Source organism: Cyprinus carpio, chromosome B10 (assembly GCF_018340385.1).
Source record: "Cyprinus carpio isolate SPL01 chromosome B10, ASM1834038v1, whole genome shotgun sequence".
Lineage (NCBI taxonomy): Eukaryota > Metazoa > Chordata > Actinopteri > Cypriniformes > Cyprinidae > Cyprinus > Cyprinus carpio.
In genome coordinates, this window is record NC_056606.1 from 24,406,521 (window position 1) to 24,419,742 (window position 13,222).

Consider the following 13,222-nt stretch of genomic DNA (forward strand, 5'->3'; position numbering starts at 1 on the left):
TTTTCACACTGAACGACGCAAATGTTCGGCACGATGACGCTTTTGAACCAAAACAATAGACCCCATGGGGCTGTTCAAAGCAGGCACCAGATCATTCACGGTGCGAAAAAGCAAGGACTTTTTTTTCCTGTCGAAATGCTTGCAACGGATGTGAAAATGCAGAAAATCGAACCTGGTCCCAATTTTTTTTTTAACGTGTGAAAATAACGTGTAAAGCTATTATTGTCTTATTTTTCTAAAATACTCTTTTATTTTACAATGAAATATTAGAAAAGTATAATTTCTTATTTTTTTTAGTATTTTTATTAAGTAATAATAATGGCAAAAAATATATTATAATCATTATTATTACTAAATTGAACTGATGAAAATATTAATATTTAATAAAAACTATTATTATAGTCATACTGATAATATATATATCACAAATTGTGCAGCTCTACAAATAAGCATAGCAAACCTGGAGCTTTTAATACATTTTTATTTTAATTTAATTTATTTTTTCTTCTTATCTTCTATACTTCTTATCAAATCCCAAAGTTCCCCAAATCATATTTACATATATGTTGAAGTTAATAAACAAGTCATTGATATACTGTTGTAGTTTTGTTCATATTTTGAACATGATTATATTTTTATAATTTCTGTTTTTATTTTAATTTTAGCAATTTTTCTAATATATCTATATTTTCTGCTTTAGTTTTTTTTTTTAAGTTATTTTAGTATTTGAACTTAATCTAAAGGAAAATGAGAAATGTTGCCTTGACAACTAGCTGAAATAAGTTTTTTGTTTTTTGTGTATCTGTGTCTGTGTGTATTTGTCTGTGCGTGTGTGCGCGTGTGTGTGCGCGTGTGTGTGTGCGCGTGTGTGTGCGCGTGTGTGTGTGCGCGTGTGTGTGCGCGTGTGCGTGTGTGTGTGTGTGTGTGTGTGTGTGTGTGCGCGTGTGTGTGCGCGTGTGCGTGTGCATGTGTGTGTGTGCGCGTGTGCGTGTGTGTGTGTGTGTGTGTGTGCGCGTGTGTGTGCGCGTGTGCGTGTGCATGTGTGTGTGTGTGTGTGTGTGTCACGCAGGAGTGAAGATCATCACGCAGCAGATGCAGCCCAGTAAGATCTTACCCAAACCCTCCAGTGCAGTGCTGCCCAGCAGTAGCTCCGCCCCCATCATGGTGGTCAGCAGCAACGGTGCCATCATGACCACCAAACTAGTGTCCACTCCCACAGGTACACACACACCTCTCATTCATGTGTGTTACAGCACAGGGATATACATGCATTTGTGTTGTCTTCATGTTGTTTTGTTAGAAATAATATCTAGGTTTCAAGAATTTGAACAATGGAGTTAAAACTAATAATTCTTTATTATATTATTATATGTTCTGAAAAATGTTATATATTCAAATAAAATTCATTATCACTATTGTATATACTATATGTATATATATAGTTATAAAGTAATATATGATATATAGGCTTGGTTTTAATGTGGTTCATGTGTAGTTTGAAATTAAAAAAAAAAAAATCTCTAATGTTCATGTTGATATACATGTTAATGAATGGGTGGAGGTTTCCTGCACTGAACTGGTGACTGGTGTGTTTCAGGCTCTCAGGCGACGTACACTCGTCCCTCCGTCAGTCCAGCGATCGGTGCACGAGTGGCCACGTCTCCCGCCGGAGCCACGTACGTCAAGACCACCAGCGGCAGCATCATCACCGTCGTGCCCAAGTCTCTGGCCACGCTGGGGGGCAAGATCCTCACCACCAACATGGTGTCAGGTAAGAGCTGGAAACAGAGCATCATGCATCCAGTCAGAAATCCAGTCCAGCAATAGACAACAATACATTGTATGGGTCACAATTATACATTTCTCTTTTAAACCAAAAATCATGAGGATATTAAGTAAAGATCATGTTCCATGAAGATATTTAATAAATTTCCTACTGTAAATATATCAAAACTTAATGTTTGATTAGTAATATGCATTGCTAAGAACTTCATTTGAACAACTTTAAAGATGTTTTTCTCAATATTTAGATTTTTTTGCTCCCTCAGATTCCAGATTTTCAAATAGTTGTATCTCAGACAAATATTGTCCTCCTAACAAACCATACATCAATGGAGAGATTATTTATTCAGCTGATGATGATGCATGAATCTCAATTTAAAAAAATTGACCCTTTTGATAGGTTTTGTGGTCACACATCGGCTAACACTATCTCTGCTTTCACAGGAACCAGCACCAAGATCACCACCATCCCCATGACCTCCAAACCCAACGTCATCGTGGTGCAGAAGACCACCGGCAAAGGGACGACCATCCAGGGTCTGCCGGGGAAGAACGTGGTGACCACGCTGCTGAACGCCGGGGTGAGGTCACTAGGGGTCTGCAATATTGACACAAAATAATATCTCAATATTTTCTTGGAGATTTTATCGATAACGACAACCAGACGATATTTTGCTGAGTGTGTTATTGTGCTGATATCTTGAGGACTATGCCATGGACAGCTGACTCCTAAAGTGCTGTGGCTGTGTTTGGAATTATTTTTGTTGTTGAAATAGTGCAAAAACAGGCAATATACCCCCGGTTCCACAGACAAATCTTAAATCTAATCCTAGACTAAAATGTAAGTCTAAGCTGTTTCAACTAAAAGAAGACTAATCTCAAAATATATCTTTATAAATCAAAACATGCCTTTGTTTTGTCTCGAGATGCACACAAGTAATGTTTTTGTTCTTGGTATGTTCATAAAAATTACTTAAATGTCCTAATTAAACTATGGCCTAATCCTGGTTTAGTCTAAGCCCTGTCTGTGAAACCAGGGGCCGCTTTCATAAACTATCCAGACTAAAAAGTTAAAACGTCTTAAAAAGTTAGTCATCTAATTATTTTTTCTTTTTTCTTCAAGACTGGTCATACATTTTTTATTTCAGTTATGAGAAGGTAGGAATAGTAAGATTGTTTAAACTGCTCGTTAGTTAAACTAGTTCTTAAGACAGTCTTAAGTTTATGCCCCCAGCCATAGTGTCTAAAACATAAGTCTCTTCATTGACTTTGAACTGTTGTAAAAAATCAATGTCACATTTGCTATCATGGTAATTTTTGGAGAAAATATCATATTATCACACACCCCTAGAGGTCACGTGACACTGGTGTTTGGTGATTCATGGTGTGTGTGTTCATAACACGTGTGTGTGTGTGTGTGTGTATCAGGGAGAGAAGACGCTGCAGGCCGTGCCCGGAGCCAAGCCTGCCATCATCACCGCGTCGCGACCCATCACCAAAATGATCGTGACGCAGCCCAAGAGCCTCGGCGCCGGCGTCCAGCCGTCCACCAAAATCATCCCCACCAAGATCGTGTACGGACAGCAGGGCAAAACACAGGTCAGACGCCGGCTCACTACACACAACTACCACCAGAACAAAACATTACAACAAATATTGTTGCTAGGGATGCAACGACACAGTTAGATATTTATACTAGAAGACAAGACAGAAATACTTAGTTAGAGGATCATGTTTTCATGAGTGTTTGTCATTGGTCTCTCAGTAGTAGTGGATTGTGATTGCTGCATTGTTAATGATCAGTGATGATGGTGTTGTGCGCAGGTGTTGATCAAGCCCAAGCCCATGGCGTTTCAGACGGCGGTGGTCAGTGAACAGACCCGTCAGCTGGTCAGCGAGACGCTGCAGCAGGTCTCACGCAGCGCAGAATCCGGCCAGGAGGGGGCGCACAAGGACGACTCGCCCTCGTATACCGAGACGTCCGACAGCACTCACGGTCAGTGCACTCATGCATCTCATCTCCATAGCTGTTTCCAAACTTGTGTGCAAAATTTGAATATTGCATAAAACATCCAATTTTCTATCCAATCAGCATCTCACTCGGCTGTGTTTGAGTGTGTAAGAAGGCTGTCTCTGTGTCCAGACGCTCATCCGGTGGTGCACCTCATCACCTCCAGGGGGCAGGAGTGGACGGAGCAGGAGGTGTCTGTGGAGGCCAGTCCCACCATCATCTACCAGGACATGACCGGAGAGTCTCAGTCGGCCACGTCCACCATCAAAGCCCTGCTGGAGCTGCAGCAGACCAGCGGTGCGTATCTGAGCGGAAACAATATCTGCAAAGTTACGACGCTGAAAGTTCGATGCAAGCGGAGATATTGTCTTTTGGAGATACCTCATTAACACAATCAAGCCTAGAATAAAACATTCAGCCATCTCTTTAACACGTGTGTGTGTGTGTGTGTGTGCTGCTTCAGTGAAGGAGAAGAGCGACGCCAGACCTCGCCAGAACACCATCGACCTGAGTCAGATGGCAGTGCCGATCCCGGTGACGGAGCGGAGACAGTCCCCGGAGCCGTCGGGTCAGAGCGCCGGAGACACGGACACCGTCACAGAATACATCCCCATCGGTAACCTCAACACCAGCCTCTACATCCGAGCAGAGAGTCCTAAATACATGAAGTCTGGCATTAAATGTTGCATGAACTCCAAAAAAAAATTATGTCTTCCTCAGTATTTTTATTTTATTTTCCAGTGCAAGCATCTAAGCATCCTTAAATCAAGATACATCACCAATATCTGTCAGTGCGGTCAGGAACGTGTTCTGACCTGATTAGCAGATATTTGTTCTTGTTTAAAGCTTCGTTTTAATTGATTTCGTTGTCCATTTATTCCTTAAATACTCTTAACTTGGTCTGAAAAAGTCTTCAAAACCTGTGATGTGGCGTCGCACTTCAAACATCTCAGCTCAAATATCATAAATATCATAAATGGTACATTAAAAGCCCTAATGATCATTTTAGGAGGTCTTAAATTTGGAGACAGGAAAACAGAATTGTGATGCGTCCTCATGTGTTGATTCAGTGTCCTGTGATTGACTGTTGATGCATTATGACAGTGTGTACTTTATGGTGTTTATATTATAATATGTTCTAGATTAATTGAATTGAATATTTTAACTTTGAATAAGCAGCACAGTCATTTCAAAATAAGGTGCATTTCAGGCTTGCATTTTACATACTTTGCTATTATGCTATTATTATTGCTATTTTGGTGGCAAAAAATAAAGTACTATGGAAGTCAATGGGTACCGTCACCTGCTTGGTTGCCAGCATTCTTCATAATATCTTCTGTTGTGTTCAGTAGAAGTAAAAACCTTAGGTTTGGAACAAGTGAAGGGAGAGTAAATGATGACAGAAGGATCTGTTTTGGGTGAACTGTCCCTTTAAGTAGATTTTAAAGACTGCTGTTGCTCTGCTGTTTCAGGTAAAGTGTGTAAGACTGTGATCGGAGGAGATGTTGCTGCATCCAGCAGCCCGAGTCCGTCAGCATCCGCATCCGCTGCGTCTGGACACACCACACAACAGGTCAGAACTGCAGTCATGTGACCACATATGTCTGTGTCACTGATTTACACTGTAAACCACAAATGCAAGTGTGTGTGTGTGTGTGTGTGCAGGTGGAGGCGTGTGTGCCGCAGGTGAAGCCGCTGCAGGAGCAGATGGTGGTGGAGGAGGGCGAGTCAGAGGGAGACACTCTGGATCCTCAGACGGGTTTGTTCTACCGCTCGTCTCAACCCAAACCTGCAGCCGACCCGTCTGACACACCCACTTCCTCTAAGAGGGCGGAGCCTCTCACGGCCCGGGTCACCGTGCAGAGAGTGTCTGTGTCTGCGTCTGCGGCGCTCGTCTCCTCCACCCCTCCACACACACCGCAGCTGCCCAGACTGCAGCAGGCGCCCTCCTCACACAACCGGCCCAAAACACACACGCAGCTGTCGCAGCCGCCGCCGCTGCAGGCGCATCACCCCGTGGGCTCCAGCAAGACGCCCGGCTGCAGTCAGGTGAGGCCCGCACGCACGCGGTGTGTCTGTTAGAGCTGCACCATTAATACTTAAAAAGGTCATTAGATGCTACACGCACTTTTACAAGTTGTTTGAACTGAAATGTGTGTGTGCAGTGTGTGTACACAACCACCCTAAAATGATAAAAATCCACCCAGTGTTTTTTTTCCCTTTCTCAAATCAAGCCGATCTCAGATTCTTATCAGTGTGACATCACAAAAACAGGCCCCTCCCCCTATAGTTTGATTGACAGTAGCGTGACTGGTGTCTCACCTTAGCTCCGCCCCCTGAGTGACTGTCATCAGTCCAGCATTGCTTCAGCGCCGGAGCAGATGAATGACTCCTGAGTGATCGAGGTGTTCTGTTGTTGATGTAATAATGAACACAGCAGTCGTCATTTACTCTCGACATCTGAGCCGCTGGAGACGCAGACGATAATGTTTGTTTCTGAAGGGAATGCTCCCCCGATCTTCATAAATGCATCTGTGTTCATGTGAATCATTCATGATCCAGCTTCACCTCCAGAAGAACTGAGTGTGAGGTTCTTTAATGAATCTTTGAAAATCACCTTCCTAATAATGTGCTGATTAGCAAGTTTCACCATGAATGCGTCTAAAGAAAACAGTCCCTCTGAGAGCGGCTCAGAAGAGAGGGGCGGAGTCAGCAGAGCTCATTAACATTTAAAGGGACAAGCTCTGAACAGAGCTGTTTTTGACAGGGTGAAAAGGTGTTTTATACACTACCATGGAGAAATTTTTAACTAAATGTTACAGACTTTTCATTAAGACCCTAAATAATCATATCAACTGGAAAATGGGCATCCGATGACCACATTAAAAGATCGCAGTCTCGATTCAAACACCCACATGATCTAATTTCTAAATGACAGTGATTTACTTGTGTCTATTAAACCTTTGAATAAGTCATACTGGAACATTCAGATCTGTGTTCAACTACACAGCAATGCTTCTGTCTTACAGTCATTTATATCATTTTTTGGGGAAAACAAGGCTTAATATCTTACTTGTCAAGTAAATGCATCTTGATTCAATGTTTAGATATTTATACTAGAAAACAAAACACAAATACTAAGAGAATAATTTTGTGCAGTGTAGCCCAGAGCCCCATCTGCCGTGAAAACAAAGCCCAGAGAGATAGCAGTGCATTCAGAAGATCTCCGAGTCGATCCTCGCAGCTCTGATAGTCATGTTTGTGTCAGTGGATCAGTGATGGTTCTCTGTCTCAGGTGCAGCAGCCGATCATCACGCAGGGAGCGTCCGTCACCAAGATCACGTTCGGCGCTCATCAGTGTCCCCCGGTGTCCAGCAGCGGCGAGGCGTCCGTCAAGCTCCAGCCGGAGTCCAGCTCCAGTCGACCAGCGCCAGAGAAGCCCTCCGACATCCTGAAGATCTCCATGATGGAGGCGGAGATCGAGCCCATGGTGGTGGACTCATCCAGTGACTGCGGCCCGCTGACCAAGACCCCGAGCGCCTCGCCGCTCATCAGCAGCTCCAAACAGACGCTCGCTCACGGAGCCTTCGGCCGCGTCAAGAGCAAAGACCTGGACATCATACAGGTGCTCCTCTCACGCTTCTCCAGCTCAAAACATTATCCTCTTACTAAGTGTTTCTGTCTTCTTCTCTAGTATTAATATCTAAACATTCTGGAATCAAGATGCATTTACATTTTGCTTGTTTTCAGAAAACAAGACATAATATCTTAATTTAACTTGATTCAAGAATGTTTAGATATTAATACTAGAAAACAAGACACACATACTAGAGAGGAGGATCATGTTTATCAGTGACAGACTTTCAGCAGTAAAGCAGCTCCAGAGTCATTATTGAGATCAGTGTAGTTCTCGTTCTCACCTGATGGTGTCAGTGCCGTCAAATCAGTCATAAAACTGAATATTGTCTTTTAAACCGAGCCGAGCAAGCCAAAGGTGACCGTTAAACATCACCAGGGTCTCCTCCAGAACCTCTGTTAATTCTGTTATTTTTTTCCAAATTCAGTTTTTTTTAAGTTCTGTTCTCATTTTTCATGGATTACTTTTTAATGGTAAAATTACATTTTTGTAAACAAAAAGCATCTAATTAATTAAAATCATGAAAACTTATGGAATTTAACAACAATTTATTAAAAGACACATTTAATATAAGTATTATAAATATATATATTCAAATATTTAGTTTGGTTTAGCAAATATGAAATATTTAGGGTCATCTGAAATACTTTTTATTTTCTCAAATTCCACTTTATTTTTACCTTTTCATTTTTTTATTGTTTCCAGTATTAATTTTTCTGGACTCATTATAATGGATTAATTAAATTTTAATAATTAGAATGCAAGTCTAATTAATTGTAATCATAAAACATATACAATTTAACTATAGTTTATTAAAAGCTTAACAAAAATAAAATATTTAGGGCCCTTTTCTGGACTCCATTTTAATGGTTTCATTCATTTGTAATTATTGAAATCATTAAACATACAATTTAACTACAATTTTAAATGTTTAACAAAAATTATTTTTTACAGCCATAAGAAATACATTGTAATTGTTTCTCAAATTAAGTTTTATTTATTTAATTTTTTAATTTGAATTTTTTTTTTTACCAAATTCTGTTTCAGTTTTTCTCATTTAATGGTTTAATTCAATTTTAACTGTTTATTTAATCTTTTAATCAAATAAAAATTAAACAAACCATTTCATTTTGGGGGGCAAATAAATTGCTGCGCAGCTTGTTTGTACTATTTTCTGCTTTTTAAAAAGATTAAATTATTATTTTTAGTTCAATAAATATACTGTCATTAAAATGTTCATATAAAAATATACATTTAAAAAAAAACAGAAACAAAATCATATTAAAAAGTATAGATTCCGAAAGCATTGAAGGAGATCCCATAATAATTTAATATAGATTTACAGTAGTAACAACAAATTATATTTTATTATATGCTATGATTAATATGTTTTTAAATGATGGTTTCATTCTAAACATAGTGATTATCTCTAATATGGACGCCTAGCATAATATATGATATTTACCATCTGAATCTAACCACGTCATGTCAACAAATAGAAAAATCAGCCATCTATTAATTATCATGTTAATTACTGTGCCTTTAGCCCCAACACACACTGCAAAAAATGATTCTCATGCTTAGTATTTGTGTCTTGTTTTCTAGTATAAATATCTAAACATTCTTGAATCAAGATGCATTTGTTTTTTTATTCAAGTCTTGTTTTCTAAACATAAAAAAAACCATCAAAATATTGTTAGTTTTTCCTTAAAACAAGCAAAAATATCTAAAAATGTAAAAAAAAAAAAAAAATCTTAATTCAAAGGCTAAACAATATTATTTTTTCACCCCATTTGCAGATATTTTTGCTTGTTTTAAGGAAAAACTAACATTTTGAATTTTTACAGAAAACAAGACTTGTTTCTCAAATATCTCAAATCATTTTACTTGTACAGTAAATGCATCTTGATTCAAGAATGTTTAGATATTTATACTAGAAAACAAGACTAAAATACTAAGAAAATCATTATTTGCAGTGTACTTTAACAAGGTTCAGACAAATTTACACGTGCATCTTGAAAAGCAGAAGTTTTGGAAAGTGCTACGCCATGTTTTTGTGCCATCTAGTGGTTTAGAGGAAAGTAATATCAAAGCCTTCACCTTTAGCCCCGTTGTACCCTACACAGTAAATTCCATTGATGTTGCTGAAGTCATGTGATGTGTGTTTGTGGTCAGGTGATCCCGCAGTACTCCATCATGCCCGACTCCAGCCAATCAAACGTGGTGGTGGAGCCCAGCGGCTTCCTGGAGATCAGCGACTACACCAGCCAGCGTCTGGACGAGGAGGCCGCCATGGAACAGGAAGTGGACAGCAGCAACGACGAGGGGGCGGCGGCCAGCCCCACAGCCGACCAATCGCAGTGAAGCCTGTGGATTTGATTCTTTCAGAGGAGAAAGACCTTCTGTTTGTGCTTCATCACGTCTGTATAGAGAACCATGCACTGAGATCATGCTTTAGAACAAAACCTTACTTTATGGAGAATACGATTCCTGACGGAACGATAGGAATGTTTGTGTTGATTTCTACTTAAAGGGACAGGTCACCAAAAAATATTCATTCTGTCTTCATTTACTCACCTTCAAGCTGATCAAACTTGCACGAGTATCTTTCTTCTGTTGAACACAAAAAAGAAGAATGGTGATAAACAAACAGCCGCGGGTAGCTATTGAGTTCCATACTAGGGAAAACTACTATGGAAGTCAATGGGTACCAGCAAATATTTGGTTACCAACATTTTTAAAATATATCTGAATTGTTGAATACAACAGAAGATAATTCTTAGGGCCATAGCATTTACTTTTGTTAAAAAAAAATATTCTTTGAAGAATGTGTGTAACCAAACAGTTGATGGTAGCCATTGACTTTTATAGTAAGAAAAAAAAAAACGTTACCAGCAAATATTTGTTTTCCAGCATTCTTAAAATATATCTCAAGTGCTGAAGACAACAGAAGCTATTTTACAGGGCACATTAAAAAAAAAGTATATACTTTGAAGAATGTGTATGTAACCAAACAGTTGACGGTAGCCATTGACTTTTATAATAAGGAAAAAAAAATACTATTGAAAGTCGGTGGGGACCAAAATATCTTCTGATGTGTTTAACAATTGATACAAGATATTTCACAGGGCACTAGAATATAATTTCTGTTAAAAATCTGAATATATTTTTCGAAGAATGTTAGTATCCAAATAGTTGATGGTAGCCATTGACTTCCATACTAGGGAAAAATACTATGAAAATCAATGTCTACCAGCAACTATTTGGTTACTAACATTCTTAATAGATATATAAATTGAAAGAAGATATTTCATAGGGCCTGTAATTTGTGTTTTAAAAATAATATATATTTTGAAGATTGTGTGTAACCAAACAGTTGACGGTAGCCATTGACTTTCATAGTGGGGGGGGGGGATACTATGGAAGTCAATGACAACCAATGTTTGGCAACATATTTCACAGAGCCCTGACATATAATTTCTGTTAAAAATCTGAATAGATATTTTGAACAATAGTTGACGGTAGCCATTGTAGGGAAAAAATACAATGGAAGTCAATGGCTACCAGCAACTGTTTGTTTACCAACATTCTTCAGAATATTCACACAGGTTTGGAACAACCTCATGGTGATTGATTGATGACAGAGTGATCATTTTTAGATGCACTGTCCCTTTAATTTATAGTGTTAATTAGAGCTGATGGACTGGAATCTTCCAGATGATGATGATGAGCACTGCTTCATCAGGACGTTTTGTGACTCCGCCTCCGCTTGTGTTCTGCTCTCTGATTGGTGTAAATAGTGTTTGTGCCCTCGCTCATGTGTCTTGTTTGAGTCTCGTTTGTGCTGGATGCATTTTAATTCATAAACTTTACTTCAAAGCTCACTTGTGTGCTGTGATTGTGTGTGTGTTTGCACAGGTGTGCAGGGGGCGGGGCGGGGCTGAGGATGGGCGTGGCCACAGGTGTGTGTGTGTGTGTGGAAAGTACCAGTGTCGTTACAAGGGCCGAGTTTCCCTGCAGCTCCTCATTGTGATGAAAACAAACGTGTGGTGGGTGTGAGTGTGGGACAGGGGGTTTTGTGTGTGTGTGTGTGTGTTTCTGGGTGGATTCCGCTCCTCTGAAGTGGGCAGATATGCCAGGGACACTGGGACTTTCCTGCTGTCCTTATGGATCGCGCTCCTCCGGGACAGAGCCTCATTTGAATCTTCATCTCGTTCGTGTGGTTTCACTTTCTCAAGGAAAGCACGTTTAATCTCCACAACAGTGTCTTCATTCAGATCCATATCACTTCATTTCAACTCTCTTCTTCCTAAAATTCAATTTTTTCTTTTATTTTAAAAATTATTTATTTTTTAAAACTGTGCCCTTCAAAATGCATTTTATTTTTCATCAAATTACCTTTTTTTTTTTTTTTTTTTTTACAAATTCTGTTTTCAGTTTACATTTTCTGTATATTTTAATGGATTAATAATTAAAAGATTAATGCATAATCAGAAAGCATGTCTAATTAATTGAAATCATGAAACATATACGATTTAACAATTCATTCAAAATGTAACAAAAATAAATTAAGACCCTTTGAAATGCATTTTATCTTTGTTTTATTCTTTTACCAAATCAAATTTTGTTTCTATTTTCGCTTTTCTGAATTTTTTTGAGTGGTTTAATTAATGTCTAATTAATGAAGTCAACAACAGTTTTTAACAAATGCACGTTACAGATCAAAAATCAGTTTTTAGGGCGATGTGAGAGAAGTATTGTGTATTTGGAGTGTAGTTTGTGGGGATCTCACAGGTCTGCAGTCGAACTCCTGGTGATTTCTCTCTCTTCTCACGGCGTTTCATTTTCTCAGAAAAGCGGCATTTATGTAACAGCTCATTAAACTAATTTGTTTTTCAAGGAAGTAACTGGTGTGTTGTGTAATGCGTTTGTTCGGTCGGACGAAGCTTTGTTGATACGTTCACACACAAACCATAACCATTACTCTACAGCTAATATTAATGACTCTATGAGAACAATGAAGTCACACCACAACTACTTTTTTCCAGCTGATGGATAACACTATATACATATATACACATTAGATTAAAATATTAGCATTATGGAATATCTACTATTAATTGTGCATGCGTTTTAAACTGAAGTGATTAAACTGGAATAATAATGATATTCAGTTGCTCTTACTGTGTTTTTGTTTGCTGTGAGCAGGGTTATTATGGTAAACTATTATAATAAAAATTCACTTGAACTTTTAATTTATCCAAATCTAATGAACTGAAATAAAATAAATCCTTAAAATAAATCCATATTTTAATTTTCATAAAAAAATTTCAGGTGTTTAACTTGACATAATGAAATACCTAAATCATAATAAAGCAACAATATAGACATTTTAAAAAAGCAAAACACAAAAACAGAATTACTAAAGCTTTTTCTTAAAATAAAATATAAAAATAAAACCTAATGAATATATTTTTTAAAAACACTCTAATAGTGTCTAACTGTATGATATCATATGAGCTCAGAATAAGTTTCCCGGCTGTCATCTGTGTGTGTTTTGTTTTTAAAGCGCTATAAATAAATCTTTAATGTGTTTAATGTAAATAGCCGTCGGGATCCACCAGACACTGGACTTTCAGTTTCAGTTTCAGATGGACTGCTGTCAGATGCTGGAAAACCCCTGCGACTGAAGATGACCTTCATCTGCTGATAATTATAGAGCTGAAGGGGAACGGACGAGTTTGAAGAAGTTGTAAAGGTGAGAATCTTCCAGCGGCCCGATGAAGTGAAGC

General features: G+C 38.6%; 1 protein-coding gene across 3 annotated transcripts in view; it reads left to right on the plus strand.

Moving 5' to 3' along the window:
• Window positions 1-11,314, plus strand: part of emsy (EMSY transcriptional repressor, BRCA2 interacting) — a 23,403-nt gene extending 12,089 nt beyond the window's left edge. The window contains exons 11-21 of one of the 3 annotated variants that reach the window (XM_042733334.1): window positions 1,070-1,219; window positions 1,598-1,771; window positions 2,227-2,363; window positions 3,211-3,381; window positions 3,607-3,778; window positions 3,875-4,090; window positions 4,257-4,409; window positions 5,266-5,366; window positions 5,459-5,842; window positions 7,095-7,418; window positions 9,606-11,314. In XM_042733334.1, coding sequence (XP_042589268.1) covers window positions 1,070-1,219; window positions 1,598-1,771; window positions 2,227-2,363; window positions 3,211-3,381; window positions 3,607-3,778; window positions 3,875-4,090; window positions 4,257-4,409; window positions 5,266-5,366; window positions 5,459-5,842; window positions 7,095-7,418; window positions 9,606-9,794 — 2,171 coding nt within the window. In that variant the 3' untranslated portion in view covers window positions 9,795-11,314. Of the gene's footprint in view, window positions 1-1,069; window positions 1,220-1,597; window positions 1,772-2,226; window positions 2,364-3,210; window positions 3,382-3,606; window positions 3,779-3,874; window positions 4,091-4,256; window positions 4,410-5,265; window positions 5,367-5,458; window positions 5,843-7,088; window positions 7,419-9,605 lie in introns of all 3 variants that reach the window. The other 2 variants (XM_042733333.1, XM_042733336.1) reach the window with 2 other exon arrangements.
• Window positions 11,315-13,222: the final 1,908 nt, after the last annotated feature.